At 38.5% G+C, this 13,452-nt stretch overlaps 1 protein-coding gene across 5 annotated transcripts in view; it reads left to right on the forward strand.

The window, feature by feature from the left end:
- mapre2 (microtubule-associated protein, RP/EB family, member 2) overlaps positions 1-13,452 on the forward strand; it is a 60,942-nt gene that overhangs the window by 26,995 nt on the left and 20,495 nt on the right. For all 5 annotated transcript variants that reach the window (XM_052023097.1, XM_052023099.1, XM_052023095.1 and 2 more), the window contains exon 2: positions 9,676-9,803. In XM_052023097.1, coding sequence (XP_051879057.1) covers positions 9,683-9,803 — 121 coding nt within the window. In that variant the 5' untranslated portion in view covers positions 9,676-9,682. The remainder of the gene's footprint in view (positions 1-9,675; positions 9,804-13,452) is intronic.

The following is a 13,452-nucleotide window of genomic DNA, read 5'->3' on the forward strand; positions in this document are numbered from 1 at the left end:
TGATGGTCCATAACTGTTCACAGTTGCTCAGTTTTGAGTAGCCATATCTGTTCTGAGGTTATTCCATTTAGCACGATGATGGTGCCATACATTGGCCAAATGATCAATTTTGCTTAAATGGAAGGATCCAATACCCCCTACTACTTTTCAATGGTTCTCTCAAACTATATCATGTTTAGCCTTGGAAAAAATTAGGAGTGGTACTGTTGATCCTTCGCTTAAATTTGAGGAAGTTTGGAGTCCATTTATTCAATATTTTCACATGATATAGATCCCCTTGTAATAACCTTTCAACTTAGAGTAATGGCGTTGATGACATAACATTGCTCTGTTTTTACTGAGAAATTTTAGTCAAGTTTTTTTGTTTGTTTTTGAATTTTTTTTCTTTAGCTTAGTTTGGTTTGATATACTGTTTATAAATTTTCTTATTGTTTTGGGGATTTTTTTCTTTCTTTTATATTTTTTTTCTTTATATCCATTCACTAAGAGATCGTTGGATCTACAGATTTTTTTATATACATTTTTTATGATTATCCATGCCATGATTGTTCTTCCAATCTCTTTGTATTACATGTACAAACATTGTTATATATTAATCTGTATTAATTTGAAAACTAATAAAAAGATTGAAAAAGAAAGATGGTGCCATACACAATTATGTCCTCTGTGTGAAGACTGGACTTTGTCTCCAAGGGCTGCACTGTGGTTATGCCTACCAATGCTGTCATGGCACAATACAACTGCCACAGGCAGTTTGATTAAAGACAAAGTCAGATGGATTTATCGCTTGGTTTGCAGACTAGTAGATGTAGATTCAGTTTGGCAGCTAACTCCTGTATTTGACCAGTCTGGGCAGTAATGATGGTACCAAATAACTCCTGATGTTTTGAAGGCTCCCCACCAGACAGCTCATGGTGTCCTTGCCAACTTCAGTGCTTTTTCCAAGTGCTAAGTATAGAGGAGCACTGATCCCTCATTGGCTGAGGGAGGATAGAGGTGATGTCGAGGAGGAAGCTTCCTTGCCCATGTGACTTGGTCTGTTGTCAATATTGAGGACTCAGCTACCCCCTCCTGCCTGTGTACCACTGTCACTTATAATCATAGCAAAATGGCATGGAAGCAGGCCCTTCAACCCAGATCTTATAGTGGGTCTGTTCTGTAGGTGGGGGACAGCTGACCAAAGGATTATGATGGAGAAGTCTAGTACGTTGTCTCTGCATATGACTCTGTCAGGCAGTAGCTTGACTAGGCTGTGAGACATCAGTCCCCTGATGTAAGTGAGGAGGGCTTTGCAAAGTAGATTGGGCTGTGTCTCTGTCATGTTGGAATTTGGTGCAAATGTGAATGCTAGGTGGTCCATCCAGTTTTCTGTTGCAGTGTACCAGCTGAGTGGGCAATGAAGAATTAACTACTTTGCTGTGGGTCTGGTATAACATAAAGATTAGAATTAAGCAAGGATGGCAAGTTTCCTCCATGACAGATATTAGTGAACCAGATAATTTCATTTAGTAAGACTAGATTTTGTATAAATTTCAGTTTATTAACTGAGGTTAAATTTCTCTGCTGCCCATGGTGTGTTTTGAGCTCTTAATTCTGGATCATAGGTCCATGTCTTTGGGTTGCTAGTCCATTTATTTACTACTGCGCTTTCCATACCCATATCTATTTAAACTTTGCCCATAAGTTGCACATGTAGGCAACTGAAGCTTGTGTGTGATAACTTTTAATATTGAAAGCATTGGATTATAGAATAATAACTGAGTATACACATTCATTTTCAATTAACAATTCTGTCTCCCCTTTACCTGAGACCTGGGGCTTTTGCAGTTTCTTATCATGAAAGCTCCAAAATGCCTAACAAGATTGATCATTCTCCATGTAATTGGTTTATTATTGTCATGTGTACTTAGACGCAGTGAAAAACTTTGTTTTGCATGCCATCATATGTTAGAGTGTGTTTTGAAGCACTTGTCAACAATGAAGAGACTCCAGTTGCTGGCCTTGCTTGGCATCCATTGAATTTGCAGGAAAGTCAGTTAAATAAATCAAGAGCTATTGAGGTTAATTGCAATTTCATGCTGAAACCCAAATGAGTTCTGGTGATCTGAACAGGTTCTTTCTACTTCTGGTATGGCTGGTATACCTTCAACATTGCTAGTGGGAGCCTACATGTATTCTCCAGACTATTGTAAATTGAACCCCAATTTCTTGGTGTCCTGTTGTCATATCTAATTCAGCAGTACTTGAAATAAAAATTAAAAGCAAGTAACTTTGCAGAACTTGTAGGCACTTTATGTTGGCGATACTTTTATTACCATGGCCTCCCCTTGAATTTTGGATCTTGGGTAGGAAATGGTAGCAAACAACTTCAACTTCATCTGAAGAAAGAAGTAAAATTCTGAGCCGCCTGCTGCAGCTATACAAGATATATGGATAGATCAGACTTGGAGTATTGTATGTGGTTTTGGTCACCACGCTATAGAAAACATTTGATAGCACTAAAAAGTGCATATGAGATTCACCAGGATGTTGCCTGGAATGGAGGTCTTTTGTTACAAGGAGAGACTAGCTATGCTGGAATTGTTCTCACTGGAACATAGGAGGCTGAGGGGTGACCTGATAAAGGTTTATAAAATTGAGGGCCATATGGTATATAGTCAGTCTTTTTCTAAGGGCAGAGAAGTCTAAAACTAGGGGAGAGTTTAAGGTGAGAGGGAAATATTTGAAGAGTATCTGAGAGGTAGGTTTTTCACACAGAGGGTGGTGGTTATATGGAACAGGCTTCCCAGAGGAGGTGATAGAGGTAGGTACTATCACAGCATTTAAAGAGCATTTGGACAGGTACATGGATTGGAAAGGAATAGAGGGATATAGTCCAAATGCAGGAAAATGGGATTAGCATAGATAGGCATGTTGGTGGGCATGGATGTCTGCACAAAGGGCCTATTTCTATGCTGTATAACTCTGACTCTGTCAGATGATGTTCGGAGGGCTGGATATTGGGATGGTTAGGGAAGCCATCACACTCTGCTTAGAATCCAAGGTACAATATGTCTCCCACCTCTCAGCAGACCTAGTATTTCAGTTTGCATCACTTGCCAGGGCCCCCATAGCAGGAGTTGGGAAATATTGCTGGCTTTTACAGGAACTCAGTGCACATCCATTATCCCTGTGTAGATAGGACAGGGCATGTGGAAAGATTAGATGACAGTCACAGGCACAAACAACTTCCGAAAAGATAAAAACAAAAGTACAAGTAGCTATGGTAGTAACTCCCAGTGGGCTATAAGAAAATTTGGTCCAATATTAAACTGACCAGCCGCAGTCTGACCTTTTCAGCTCTGGTTCTGTCCAAACTTCCTGGAATATCTCTCTTCAATGCTTTCAACCTTGCTCTTGTTCAGCCTGTATCACTGTGTTCTGTGTTTGTGGGGGAGGAGGAAGACAGTGAAATCCTTGGGAGGGGGTGGGTTGGGGGAGGGGGATCTTGAGCACTGCTGTTTCTGGTCTCATTCATTCTTTCAGCCTAGAACTTTTATTGTAATTCTTTCAGCTTTGAATCTAGCAATCTTCAGTCTGACCTCTACTCATCTTATTCAAAAAAAAAGTTGTAAAAAATGTTGGTTTTGGGGCATGTCCAGCCTCCCTAAGTTCTGTTCACTACTGATGGCCTTCATTTTGATTTTTTAAGTTAATTGGACCACTTTTCAGTTGCATTTAGGAAGGTCGGATCCCATGTCATTGTCTATAAACCAGTTGAGTAGTGTGGACAACAGATGTGATGGAATCTAGAGCAAATGAGTGCAAACAGATGAATTTTTTAAAATGCTGAGAAAGGGATATGAAGTGCTACATGAGCTGCCAATTACTGCAGATGAGATGGATTGATGTAAATCTACCTCTTGCAGTAATCCACCTTGTTGCAGTGCTCTTTGGACTTCTCTTGCTTTCTTCCTTTATTGAATAGGGCTAAATAATGGCTTCATTGACAAAGGGATTGCTTGAATCAAAAATGTATATCAATGAAGGATGCTAGAATCAGTTGGATTTTAGTCTTGATCCAAACCACTGATACCTACTAGAAAATCAATGCATGTGGATATTTGGGTAAACTTTGTCTCCATGATTTGTGTAGAGAGTTGGTGGGTCACTTCCCAAGGTGTTAGCTCCAGCACTCTTAATATCTTAATATCACCATCATAGAAGAAAGAAAAAGCTGTAGAATCTCTGGAGGATTCAGCTATTTTGGCTTCTGCAAAATATGTGAACATTTGGTTGTACAGTGGATGAATAGCCTAGTATTAACTTTTGCTCTTTGGTGTCACAAAGTTCAGTTTTATTCTAGTCTGTTTGCAGTAATATTGGGTGTTTTAAAACTGAGATTGCAATTTCCCCCTAACTGAACAAGGTTCAAGATAATACACGTTACTGCCTTAATGCCAGACTGAGGACTTGGTAGCGATTGGATTTGTTCAATATCATCAATGAATTTGCTGCCTGTTTTTGACCAATCTTTCTCTGTTCTGTTCTTCTGTCTGCTAATTCTAAAATGTACTTGTATCCTTTTTGGTTCTTAAAATCATGCTTTTTCTGTGGATAAGTGTGTGTGTGTGATTTCACTTTTTGAATCTGCCTTGGTGCTGCTCATTTTTCTATTGCCTAACCCTGATTCATTGTGTGGTGATCTATTATGGCTTGTGTTTTTTGCTATAATTTGTGTCAGTATTTTAAGTATTGGAGAATGGAATAATAGATTGTAGACACGCAAGATAAATTAGCTGTAACTTTGAATTACAGTGTTGTTCTACTTGCAAGTCATTGGTTCACTTTGGGCAGCATCGCTCAACAGAAGCCACATATTATTTGATCAAGTAATATCTACTTTTTTTAAAACCCAGAAGTTACCATTGCCACTGTGACCTAGGTTAACACTGCAGCACAGCAAATCCTTAGCCCAAATTCTTCTAATTTGAAGATCCTAGAATTGCAAAAGAAATTGTTTTATTAAAAGCTGTGAAGTGTGAACCTTAATGGCATGCTAATTAGCCAAGCATCTGACTTGCATTCAATGCACAGAGATCGCAAACAATTTTTGCATTTTAAAAAAAGGTGTCTCATCTTCCTTGTTCCTTCCATGGTTTTTTGGTTAACCATGACATCCTCTAATACTTTCTGCCATGGCACTGTCCTTGTGTCTCTGCATATCTGAATAGAGTCATGGCATTTCCAGTATTTTCTCTTCCCTTCCGTTGGTCTCTCTGAAAACCTCCATAGCTATCCCTCTTTCATACTGCATGTTGCTACTTGGCATCACTCACAAACAAAGGAACCAAGTTGCTCATTTTGGATCCAACACAGACCACCAAGAACTATGTCAATTGTTTTTATTGTGAGATAACTTGCTTGACTTGGATGACTTGTAACATTCTCCACCTGAACGGAACAGTGGCTTATGATTATGACATTTTTCATTTAGGCAGACATTTCAAGGCACTTGATAGGAGTATAATCTGTTACAAATTTCACCAAGCCAAAGGATATTGGGAGATATGCTGAAAGCTTGTTCAAACATGTTTTAAGGTGGGCTCTAAAGGAGATGGCGGTAGAACGCCAGAGCTTAAAGTCCACTTGTTAGGAGATATGGACACTAAAGATGAGGTGAAAAGAGTGAAGGATGCCACAAGAGGGCAAAGTTAGAGCACCTGCAATTCTTGTAGGGTTGGAGGTTATAGAAGTAGGGAGGGATGAGGCCATGAATAAAATGAGAAGATGGGAATTTTGAATTTGAATAATTCATTGAACAAGAACCTGTCTATGTGCACATGGATGTTGGGTAACATCCTGCTAGTTGTTAAAGTAGTAGCAGCAGAGTTGTGTAACAAATTTATGGAGAGGGGAAGATAGAAGCCAGCCAAGAGACATGGAATATTGAGGCTTGGGCAAGGACAGCTGATGTTGCTGTGGTCTTTGATACTGAAATCAAATTGTTGCCATTGGCACAAAGTAATGGGACAGCTGTCTTTTACACTAACTTGTATATTCTCAAAACAAACCTGAAGAATACATGGTACTAGAGGATAACTTGTATAATCTGAATAGCTGTACATTGTTGGGCAAAATTTTCCATTCACTGAATTGTATTATTAAAAGCACTAATTTGCACTTGATGCAGAAAATCATATCTCCAAGATGGCTCAAAGGTATAAAGAGGGAAGTACTAATTGCATGGTACATGTGTAAACATTGCAAACCATCTTAGATGAATCAAGACCAAAGTAATTTAAATCTTGCATAAATTGTTGGAGAACTAGTTCGTTTATTTGCAACTTTGGACATTCCACTTCCAAAATGGATATTGATGTGAAAATGAATATAGATAAGAGTCTGTATAGAATGGTGACATTAGTACAAGGGTGCAAAGAAAGACTGGCAGAACTGACTTTTATTGGAGGGATGAAAATTTGACTTTGTGTTCATTATTGAAATTCATAACTTGGTTACATGAAAAACGAAATCTTGTTGAAGACTATGACCTAAAGTAATTGGAATGATGGAAGATGGTAATCAAGAATGCCATGTTACAAAAGTTCGTAGATGGAAATGGAGAAGTTTGGCCCAGGAAATCAAGAATTCATGTTTTCATGCCCCTTGTATAACCATATGGGGTGTTACTTTCCTACACTGGATCAAGAACCATTCTTGTCAGCAAGCAGTAGCTTAGTGCTAACAGTAATTGAATTCACGCATACAGTATTTGGTATCATTGCATTGTTGCGATTTAACAGTTCTATAATGAAAACGCAAGAATTCATAAGAGCTCAGTCATATTCTCCTGACCTTTGTAAACCAGAGAGCCAAACACAGATTGTCTTTTAGTTTGTAGAGGTTCTTTCAAAAAAAAAGCTCCATTTTCATTTGCTTAACCTGTGGATGTACAAAACAAAATGTGCAGTTTTCTTGGCAATGTTGAATCTAGATTAGTTTATAACTCACATTTTAGTCTGCCCTCCCTTTCTGATTTCCATGAGTTGCAGAATAATATATTCCATGAGAAAATCTGCTGTAAACTTCTTGTCACCTTGAAAATTCAGGCTAGAACTTTGAAATTATAATTAAATCTATCTAACTGAAGAGGGTCCTCCAAACCCTGAATGCCCTTTATGTGGATGTATGCATTTTGTTTCAAGTTAAATTGAATTTTTTTTAGGGTGAAGCAAATAGCCTGACTTTATGCTTGCCTTGTAGTCGAAATGAATTTGCATACAGTGTCCATTTCTATCAAAGTGGGAATTTTGATTAATTGAAATTAATCAGCATGGCTCTAAAGGGAGAAATTAATGTCAGATTAATTTGATTGAATTTTTTTTTTGAAGAGGTGACTACAAGTATGGATCAGGGCAATGTTGTTTATGTAATCCACAGATCTCAGTAAAGGTTATGACGAGGTCCTAGATAGGAACTGGTCCAGAAGGCAAGAACCCATGGGATCAGGCCAATTTGGTGAAAATCTGCAAATGGCTTGGTCATAGGAGGTAGAGGAAGCTGAAGGGTTGTTTTTGCGATTGGAGGCATATGACCAGTGGTGTGCTACAAGGATTAGTGCTGGGACCCTTGCTGTTATGTATGTTAATGATCTAGATGTGATTAGTAAGTTCATAAATGACACAAAAATTGAGTGGTTTTGATTGTGAGAGGAGTAGTCTTTGAATACAGAATAATATTGATCAGTTGGCAAAGCAGGCAGAAAACTGGCACATGGAATTTAATCCTGAACAATGTAAGGTGATGCATTTTGGAAAGACCAATAAGGCTAGGATAAAGATAATGATGGTAGGATCTTGGGAAGTACAGAGCGACCTCGATGTATATGTTCAAGGACTCCTGAAGGCAGCAGCACAGTTAGATAAGATGGTTATGAAGGCATCTGAGATACTTGCCTTCATTGGCCCCAGCATAAAATGTAAGAGCAAGATTAAGGTACAAGTATTTCTTTTTTTAAAAAAAATCATTGGTCAGGCCACAGCTGGAGTACTGTGATCCATTCTGGTTGCCACACACTCTAGGAAGAATGTCATTGTGCTATAGAGGGTACTATGTAGGATCATCAGGGTGTTGACTACAATGAAGTGTTTTGACTGCAGTTAGAGCCTGGATAGACTGGGTTTGCTTTGCTTGGACTGGAGAAGGCTGAAGGGGACCTGACTGTGATGTACACAACAAAGGGACCTGATTAGGGCAGTAATTTAAGGTAAGGGATGGGATTTTGGGAAGAACTTTTTTCACCCAAAAGTGTCTGAAATTTGGGACTCGCTGGGCTGGTCTGCATCCCTGTGGAAGGATTGGTTGTTTTTCTCCTCTCGCCTCCATTAAAACTGGGAATTAATAGGTTTGGGCTTATTTTCAAATTTTTCAAGTTCGTAATCTTTCCTTCAATCCAAGCCCAGGCATTCTTGGGAGTTGGCTCCAGTGATGAACCACCATCATCAATGGAAGTTATGATCCCAATGTAGCAAGCATTCTTGGACCTGAAGTGTAAGCATTGTTAATTACTGACATAAAAGGTTTAATGATCCCCAAGCAAGGAACAACAAATTTAAGGCAATCAAGGGATATGGGGTCAATGAAAGAAAATGATGAAGTACAAGGAACTATGATATTGAATAGCAAACCAAGCCCAAGGGCCTAAGTGAGCTGCTACTGCTATTTCTTAGTGCTATTACATCCACTTCATCAAGTATCAATATTAGCTCTTGGCCAAGGAATTAATTCCACCAAAAATTAAACTTCGAGTAAAACTGTTTGGGACTGCATGCCTACCACCCCCCACCTGGATCCACCTGCCAGTTCTTGTTTCAGCCCTGCCCTTCACCTTTTTATCCTAGCTATCTCTCCTCTTTCTTTCCTTCCAGTCCAGATAAAGGGTTTCAACCCAAAATGTCAAATGTCCATTTCCTTTCATAGATGCTGCCTGACCCGCTGAGTTCCTCCAGTGTCTTTGTGTGTTGCTACAAAAACAAAATGCACCAGTTGTTGAAGTCTAAAATAACTACAAGAGTAGTAGGTTTATCTGAAACTGATGCTTTTGAGTTCTCATCAATTTAATGTGCATAAGTTGAAGGATGAATTGCTGTTCTTCAATCCCTTGAATTACTTTGGAACGTTGAAGAAGGCTGAAGACATAAGGTTCAGAGTGGGATGGGAAGCTGAAGTTAGAGATACTTGAAGCTTTGAGTAGTGTTTACATAGTGAAGAGAAATGTTCCACAAAGCATTAATAATGGAATTGCATGTTTCTAGGGAAAATACTAAATGCTGAAATTCTCCACTGTTCAATATTTGAGTGTAGGTATTTTGAAGTTGTATTCATTGATCAACAAGTAATAAATTGGTAATGATGCTCCAAGGATATTTAATAGATTTAATGAAACTTTCATGTTTCCTGGTGTAGTAAATTTGGTGTTGCTTTTGAAAATGTAACATTATTCAATTTTTTTTAACTGGATTTTTTTTCAGTAAAGATTCTATGCAGTGCCTCTTCATCATTGGTGTAGTAGTGATATAGGACTACATCTCGTCTTCCAATTCATTGATATTATATCTAGGCAAGGAAGACAAAGTAAGTATTTTTGAATACTGATAACAGACTAGAGTTACTTAACTTGTATTTTTTTTCCAGTTGGGGAATGGCTGTTAATGTGTATTCGACATCAGTAACCAGTGAGAATATGAGCCGGCATGACATCATGGCCTGGATTAATGATACTGTGTGTTTAAACTACACAAAGATTGAGCAGCTTTGCTCAGGTAAGAATGCTCAGTGTTGACTTAAAAATTTTATTTTGTGCTTCAAATAATTTATATTGGCAGAAAACTCCACTTGCAAAGGTGGTTAAGTATGGCCTGTAACATATTTTGTAGATGACATTCCCTTTGTATAATAATGTGCCAATGAATTCTTCAGAAACGGATATTGTTGATACAAAGTTGATAAGTGTTTGAAGTGTAAGATTATACTCCTGAATGCTATTTGTAAGCTTAATGCTCTTGTTTCAGTATATGTTCACTGCACCTTGCATATTGGGATATACAACAATAAAAGCACTAAATTCGTTGTCTATATCAAGAACAAAACAGACTGAATTTTTTTTGGTTTGACACTGACTGCAAAGAGTGAAATTTGAGTGCCCTTAAATGAAGGAAAGTTAGCTATCCTCCAGTCTTGTACCTTGCCTGTGGCTAACAAAGATGCAAAAATCTTCGTCAGGGCCCCAGCAATCTCCTCCCTTGTTTCCCACAGCATTCTGGGTTCAGACCTCATCCAGCTCTGGAATTTATCCACCCTGATACATTCCAAGACGCATAATGCTTCCACCTTAATATTTACATGCTCCAAACAACAATCACCAGGAACTCACCATCCATGACATCTTTCTCCTTGGTGAATATAGATGAGAGATGTTCATTAAGGACATTGCCCACATCCTCTAGCTCCACACAAATTATTCAGATGTTGTTTTACCCGCAAGCATCTACTCCCAATCTACTTCCACCAGGTCCTCTCTAGAGCCTTATCTTCCTTTATCTCTTCTCCTCCTCCCTCCCCCACCACTCCCCAGTTCAGACCTTATCCCTTTCCATAACTGCCTTGAAGCTTGTGGAATTGTGGTCAATGTTTCCAAAGTGTTCCCTCACTGACGCTTCCACCACCTGCCTGGTTTCATTTCCTAAGATGAGGTGAAGGTTCACCCCTTCTCTGACAGCACTATCTATGTATTGTCTTTGTCTTTTTTTTAAAAAAAAACACCTTTTTGGACACAACAAATTCCACCCCACCTAAGCCCCTTGTACTGCAATCCCAGTTACTAAAGTTAAAATCCCACCCCCCCCACCCCATTATGTAACCCTGTTGCTCATGAACCTTTGAGATTTGCTGTATATGTTCCCCTAATTCCTGCTGACTATTGAGAGGCCTATAGTACAAAGTGATCACCTGTCTCTTATTCCTAAGTCCTACCCATATGGTCTTGTTGGACGATCCTGCCAGGATATTCTCTATACAGCTGTAATGCTACCCCCCTAATCAGCAGTATGACTCCCCCTCCACCTTTTGCCTCTCCATCTGTCAAGCCTGAAACTCCTATACCCCAGACTGTTAAGCTGCCAGTCCTGCCCTTCACTAAACCATGATTGCAATAATATTGTAAGTTATGGAGCATGTCTTCAGCACTGCAGTTGGAGATATTGAGCTTTGTAGCTTTTTCTGTATCCCACTCTTTCTGCTGCTTCTCGACATCTAGTGAAATGAATTGAATTGCTCACATTGCTCTGTGATGTTGGAGACCTTTGAAGTAGCCTGAAATGGCTCACATCCCTGCAGCTTCTGTCAGAAGATGGCTATAAGCATTTCTGTTTTAACTTGCATTGCATATTGGGCTGAATAGTTTCTTCCTGTGTTATAAGTTTCCATGATTCTAGGTCATCTTCATTGAGGAATGGCAAATTCATAAGGCTTCTTACTCCCATTGGTTGTTTAATTTTCCACCAACCAATCGTGACTGATGGATATTTAGGTGGAATTGTGCAACATCAGCCATGGGACATTGAACAGCATTCTCATTTTTGAGTGAGAAGTGTTTGAGCACAGAAATTTAGGCTCTCACTGCAATGCAGATTTGGAGTACCAATGAGTGCTACACCATTTCAGATAGTGACCCTATAGCATTATTTTGAAGAAGAGCAGGAGATTTATCTAGTGTTCTGGATGATGATTATCCCTTCGTCATCGTTTCTAAAAACAGATTATCTGATCATTATCACGTTGCTGTTTGAGAAGCAGATCAGCTGTTACATTTCTTACATTAGAACAGTGCATGCACTTCAAAGTTGTCATTTGCTGTAAATCACTTGGAATATCATGAAAGGGATATTTTAAATTTCTAGCATGTCAAAATATTAACCAACTTCTCTACCCTCTTGGTTCCCATAAAACTTGAAACATGAAAACTTTGATTAAAACACCTCATTGCCTTCTGCATTCCAGGAAATATAACATTATTTATGAAACTGCTTTTCTTTGAAGTCAAGATATTGTTCTTGTAAATCTTCCTGGGCAAAAGTGGAAGTAGAGTTGCTGTCAGTTCAGGTATGATCCAATTAGCCTTCAATGGCTGTCACGTAAATTTTACCCCTCTTTCATTCTGGATCTTCTATATTTAGTTCATTATTTTATGAATCTCTCCGAGGTACTTTAAGGATCCTTGCACATGAGCCTCTAAATGTCTTTGGACCTCCACTGCTTCTAGCTTCTCACCATTTGGAAATGGCTGTTTTAACCTTTTGAGTCCACATGAATTACCTCATTTGCCTACATTGAAATATCGCTTTACACATTGTAACTTAAATGTTTTTATCCTTCTTGCTTATGGTGCACTTACTGTCAAAGTTGGATATGTGGCTTTCTATCCTGTTGTTTATCATTTAGAAATATGGGTAGTTGCAGGCCAAGGATTCCTGTCGGATGTCATCAGTCATGTTCTGGGAATTGAGTGACCTGTCCATTATCATTATTATATCCTGCCACTATCATTTGCTTTTAATTCTATATTTATTCTAAATTTAACCAGAAGTCTCTTAGAAAATCTGTGTACAGTATCTATACACATTCCTGTGTTGACTATTGATTGTCTATTTAAAAAAAGTCAGACTTGTCAAGGACTTGCGTTGGTGTCTCAGTTGAAAATGTTCAAGATGTTTGATCACTCTATCCTTGATTCTGGGCTATAATAGTTGGGCTATAATAGTTAAACTATAACTTTCTAGTTTTGCCCACTTTCACTTTTCTTTGAGTGGCATGTATAAATTTTCATTCCTAAACAATGATTTCCAGTCAGGAGAACAATGGTAGGTTGTAATTGGAGCATCCACAGTATTCTCATTGGCTTCCTGGAATGAAAGTTATCTATTCCTGGAATTTGTCACTCTTTGGTACCCTTTGATTTTTTTTTTACTTTAGTTGTTATTGTAATTAGTCCATATCCATGAATTCAGTTTAGTTTGCATGGGATTTCTGGTAAGCTAACTCTTTCCCTACTATAAATGCTGACACAAAGTAATTATTCAATCAGTCTGCAATCGTCTGATGAAGGTCCTTGACCAAAAATGTCAACTCTGTTTCTCTCCCCAATGTTCTGCTTGGACGGCTGAGTGCTTTAAGCACTTTGTGTTTTTTATTCCAGCATCTGCAGCTTTTTTGCACCAATTGCTACTTGTTTCATTTGCAGTGTCACAGTTATTAAGTTTCAAGTGGCCCACATTACTCCCATTTACAATTTTTTTTTCCCTTCGGGTTATAATTTTTCACAGATGCACTTCAAACCAATGCTTTTGAGTAGTGATCATAATGTACTTGAAATACTTAAGCACAAGAATTCACCTTTTACTAGATGCACAAGAC

The sequence above is a fragment of the Pristis pectinata genome, chromosome 9, assembly GCF_009764475.1.
Source record: "Pristis pectinata isolate sPriPec2 chromosome 9, sPriPec2.1.pri, whole genome shotgun sequence".
Lineage (NCBI taxonomy): Eukaryota > Metazoa > Chordata > Chondrichthyes > Rhinopristiformes > Pristidae > Pristis > Pristis pectinata.